Source organism: Melozone crissalis, unplaced genomic scaffold (assembly GCF_028551555.1).
Source record: "Melozone crissalis strain CALT ecotype California unplaced genomic scaffold, PUWL_Pcris_2 ptg000244c_1, whole genome shotgun sequence".
In the NCBI taxonomy this organism is placed as follows: domain Eukaryota; kingdom Metazoa; phylum Chordata; class Aves; order Passeriformes; family Passerellidae; genus Melozone; species Melozone crissalis.
The window spans coordinates 479,076-483,986 of NW_026536003.1; the positions used below are offsets into that span (position 1 = coordinate 479,076).

The 4,911-nt window shown below is 60.1% G+C and overlaps 1 protein-coding gene across 1 annotated transcript; it reads left to right on the forward strand.

The window, feature by feature from the left end:
- Positions 1–1,706: 1,706 nt before the first annotated feature.
- Positions 1,707–3,863, forward strand: LOC128949496 (class II histocompatibility antigen, B-L beta chain-like; the record flags this gene model as incomplete). Its single annotated transcript, XM_054294350.1, has 4 exons — positions 1,707–1,791; positions 2,140–2,409; positions 2,873–3,157; positions 3,763–3,863. Coding segments are annotated over exons 1-4 (741 nt in total), but the record flags the coding sequence as incomplete, so codon positions are not given.
- Positions 3,864–4,911: the final 1,048 nt, after the last annotated feature.

Below are 4,911 nucleotides of genomic sequence, written 5' to 3' on the forward strand. Positions count from 1 at the left end.
CCCACCTATCTCTCTAACCCTCAGATGCCTTGCCTACCTTTTTGCCGTGGATCTTGTCCTCTGAGAGTTCTGTCGCTGTCCTGGTGTGAGGGTTGCTGTCCTGTCCCACCAGGTGGGTTCCGCTCTGGTCTCGCTGTCAGGGTTGCTGTGTTGTGCTGCTGTTGGGGGAAAAGGCTGTGCTGTTGTTAGGGGGGCTGCTTAGGCTGAGGTGAGGGCTGGGCTGAGGGCTGGTGCATCTGTACCCTAACTTGCCTCCTAAGCTGTTCCCTGTAGCCCTGATCTTCAGTGCACTGTGCAGCCCTCAAGCCTTCTCCCTTGACCCCTCAGGCTCTGTCTGTCACCCTCAACCCCCCTCTATGCCCCTCAAGGCCCCTCTCAGCTGCCCCTCAGCTCCTGTGTGTCACCCTTCATCCCTCTCCTTTGCCCCTCAGCCCCCAGCTTCTCAGTGTCACCCTCCAGCTGCCCCTGCCACCCTCAGCATCTCTGTGTGTCACCCACTGTCCCCTCTCCCTGCTCCTCCCTCAGCTCCCAGCCTCTGCCACCCTCAAGCCCCACCATACCCCTCAAGCTGCCCCTCAGCCTCTGTCATGCCCTGAAAGGACCCTAAAAAAACCCTCTCAATTCCCTAAAAAAGGCATAGTTTTCAAAGTGTCCTAAACACCCCTCAAAAACATAGAAATAGCCTCAGAATACACTAAAAACATCCTGCTTTTAAAAAGCCCTGAAAACACCCCTAAAAATCCCCAAAGAACCTTTTGGGACTACTTAGAGATTTTTTAAAGAGCTCTGAGAATACCCCTAAAATCTTGAAAATGCCCTGATAAGACCCTAAAAAAGCCTGAAAAAATTTCCCCAAAAACCCTAGAAATCCCCTAGTCCTAAAAAAGTTCTCCATATACCCTCAATACTCCTCAAAAAGCCCTAAAACCTTTCAAGTAGTCCTAAAAATAAACCCCAAAATATCCGAAAACACCCCTAACAATTCCAATTAATAGTAAGACAGCCCTTAAAACGCCATAAAATTTCTTTTAAAAGTCCTGAAAAAGCTCTAAAGGTTCCTAAACATTGCCAGAGAATTCCTAAAAAACTCCTGCAAAAAGCCCACTAAAATATCCTTTAAAAATCCTGAAAAAAAAACATAATAAAACCCCTAAAAGGCTGTTCAACTCCTACCTGTAACTCTGTGGCCTCCAAACCTCATCTCTGCCTTCCAATCGGGGTAACTGCCTGCACCTGCTGGGAGGGCTCTGGGGCTGTCCCACCATGAGGGTGGCACGTGTACCCTAACCCTCCCTGGTACCCCGTGTCCTTTGCACCCCAACCCTCAGGGTCAGCTCTCTACCTGTCCAGCCCCCCCATCTTTGCCCCTCAGCAATGTCTGTGTGTCTCCCAGAGCCGCGTTCAGGATCCCACGTGCTGCTGCAGGGAGTCACCGGTGGGCAGTGGGGGAAGTGAGGGACAGGACAGGGGTGACCTGGATTTCAGAACCCCAGCAGACGGCCGGGCACTCAGTACCACAGGCACCCAAACACCAACGCCACCATTGTTCCTTTCACACAAAACTCATCTGGCGAAGGTCCTGACGGCAGATTGCAGGAGCCACTTGGCAGGAGCCGCGGCGCTGCCGAGCCCGCCCTGCTCCGGACTGGCGCTCCCAGCGCAGCGCGGCTGCTTTTGGGGCTGCTGCTCCCTGCCCGGCCCCGGCCATGGGGCGAGGGGCGGCAGCTGGGGCCCTGCTGGTGGCACTGGTGGTGCTGGGAGCCCCCCCGGCTGCGGGCGCGGAGCTCTCGGGTGAGCGGGGGGCGGGAGGCGCTGGGACAGAGGGGAGAAGGGGGAAAAGGGGAGGGGGGCCCCCAAAATTGGGCGGGAGGGTGCTGGAGATTGGGGGTTTTTGGCAAAACGGGGAAATGGGACCCCAAAAGTGATTTGGGGAGCAGCCGGAGGTGGGAGGGGAGAGGATGTGGAAGGGGAAAAGGGGGAAAGGTGGCAGAGGAAGCGGCAGCGCGGGCAGGAGGATCCCGTGGCGGCCGTGGGGCACAGGAGGGGCGGAGTGGGGATCCGGGGTGGGCCCTGGAGCGCTGGGGGTGCTGCTGGGGGGTGCTGGGTGGGCACCCCCTGCGCTGTGTCCTGCTCTCACAGGCGTGTTCCAGCTCTGGGCAGTGTCAGAGTGTCACTTCATTAACAGCACGCAGAAGATGACGTTCGTGCAGAGGTACATCTACAATCGGGAGCAGTTCGTGATGTTCGACAGCGACGTGGGGCACTACGTGGGGTTCACCCCCTATGGGGAAGGGTGGGCCAGTGACTGGAACAGCAACCTGGCCACACTGGCGTACGCACGGTCTGTGGTGGACATGGTCTGTCCGTACAACTACGAGGGGGTTCGCCCGTTCAGCGCCGAGCGCCGAGGTGAGCGCGGGGCAGAGCGTGTCCCCTCCGGCCCTGCCCGGCCAATGACCCTGGAGCCCCTCAAAACCTCGCTGGGAATCAGCCCAGAGCCCTCAGCCCTCCTTGTGAACACCCCCGGGGCCTCCTGTCCCTGCCGCTGACCACCATGGCTCCCCCAGTCCATCCCACTCCCTCTCAGCGCCCCCCCGCGAGTCCACTTCAGCCACGCGGAAAACTGACGCTTCTCGTCTAATCAGAACGCGATCCTTTGATGACTCATCTGTTGCCAGGCAGACCTGCAGTGCCGAGTGCACCGCGCTGGACTCGGCTTCCCAGTGCCGCGCAGTTCATTCCCAGTTCATCCCAGCGCCACAGGGGTCCCTCCCAGCCCGTCTCCAATTCCTCCCCAGTCCCTCCCAGTCCATTTCCATTCTTTTCCCAGTTCAGTCCCACTTCACTTCCAGACCTCCACCCTCTCTCCCAGTGCCCCCCAGCGTGTCCATCTCGCTGGTTCCCCCCTCGAGCTCCCAGCCCGGCCCCGGCCGCCTGCTCTGCTCCGTGATGGATTTCTACCCTGCTGCCATCCAGGTCAGGTGGTTCCAGGGCCAGCAGGAGCTCTCGGAGCACGTGGTGGCCACCGACGTGCTCCCCAACGGGGACTGGACCTACCAGCTGCTGGTGCTGCTGGAAACGCTGCCACGGCGCGGGCTCAGCTACAGCTGCCAGGTGGAGCACGTCAGCCTGGAGCAGCCCCTGAGGCGGCACTGGGGTACGGGGAAGCCCATGGGGGCACTGGCAGAGCCACTGGGCTGTGCTGGGAGCCACTGGGAGGGAGCTGGAGAGAGCCGGGCTGGAAGTGGGAGAGGGGCTGGGGGCTGGGCAAGGGCTGGGAAGGGGTTTGGGGGATGCTGGGGAGGGTGGGATGGGGTTGGGGGGATCCTGGTGGGCACTGGGAGGGAGTTTGGGGGTGCTGGGTGTGACTGGGAGGGAGTTTGGGGGCGCTGGGTGTGACTGGGAGGGATCGCAGTGAGCCCCGAGGGGCTGGAAGGAGATCGGCGATGGCAAAGCGGGGCTCGCCATGAGCTCGGTTGTGCTGGGCACAGCCTGGGAGGGCTCTGGCTGAGTCCTGCTGGGGCTGCCAAGGGACTGCGAGAGGCTTTGGGGGTCCTGGGGCGCTGGGGGGCACCTAGGAGGGGGCTGTGGGATGCTGAGAGGGACGGGAGGGGCTTTGGTGGCTCCTGGCCAGGACAAAAAGGGATCGGAGGGAGGTTTCAGGGGGTCCTGGCTGGGCTGGGGGCCACAGGGAGGGCGCTGGGAGGGGCTCGGGGTGTCGCTGAGAGGTTTTGGGGCTGCTGAGCCCTGCGGACCCCCCAGAGACGCAGCCGGACGCCGCCAGCAGCAAGATGCTGACGGGCATCGGGGGCTTCGTCTTGGGCTTGGTCTTCCTGGCGCTGGGGCTCGGCTTCTCCCTGCGCAAGAAGGTCCGGGCGGGTGCCGGGGGTGGCGTCCCCGCCGTGGCGGAGCGTGTGCGCTCCCGCCGGGGCCCCCAGCCCGGTGTCACCCCCTTTTCTGTGCCCACAGAGCTCCTGAGCCGGCGGCGGCCGCAGCCCCTCCCCGTGGGCTCGGGCCCGGCCGGGACCCCCCGCTCCGTCCCCGCTCCGCTGATTCTGGGGGGTCCCGTGTCCCCCCCAGCCCCGCTGGCGCTCTGTCCCCGCCCAGTGCCTGCTCCCAGTGCTCCCAGTAAAGCTTCCCAGTTGGGCCCGGGGCCGTTTATTGGGGGGCGATGGGGAGGGGTTTGGGGGGGGGGGCGATGGGGAGGGATCTGGAACGAGGGAGAGGGACAAAGGGTGGGGGCTGGGCCCGGGGGGAGCGGGAAGAGGATGTGGAGGAGGAGGAGGAAGAGGAAGAGGAAGAGAAAGAGGAAGAAGAGGAAGTGGAAGAGGAAGGATCAGGAGAAAGGCCAGAGAGAGGAGGACAAGGAGGCAGGATAAGAAATGAGGAGCAGGTGGGGGAAGGAGAAACTGGAAAGAAGAAGAAGAGGAGGAAGAAGAGCAGCAGCACCAGAACCTCGTCGTTTTTCCACGCCCCCAGAGCTGCAGCCCCCCCGGCACCATCAGCATCGCCCCCTCCCCACATCCTGCACTGAGCACGGAGGGAGAGCTCAACCCTTGTTAAGAATATCTAATTATTTAAAATAACTAATACTTTTTAATTTTAATAAAATGTTATTTTAATTTATTAAAAGACCATACAACTTAAATTTATATAATTTAAAAAATAATTTTATATTGGTGTAAGAGTCGGTCCTGAATTTTCCCTCGTCTGCCTCAGGATCGTCATTTGGGGACCACTAAGAAAAGACCACCCCTGTCTTAAATCTCTGGCTCCAAAGGAGAAAGTCACATGCCAACAACACCCTAGATCTGAGAGCGTTGCTAAGCCATTGTTCTCACAGCTGTTGTTTGCTGTGTGCTACACTGAGCCCAAGGAGAAGAAGAAGGGGCACCGTGCCCTTTGTGCAAC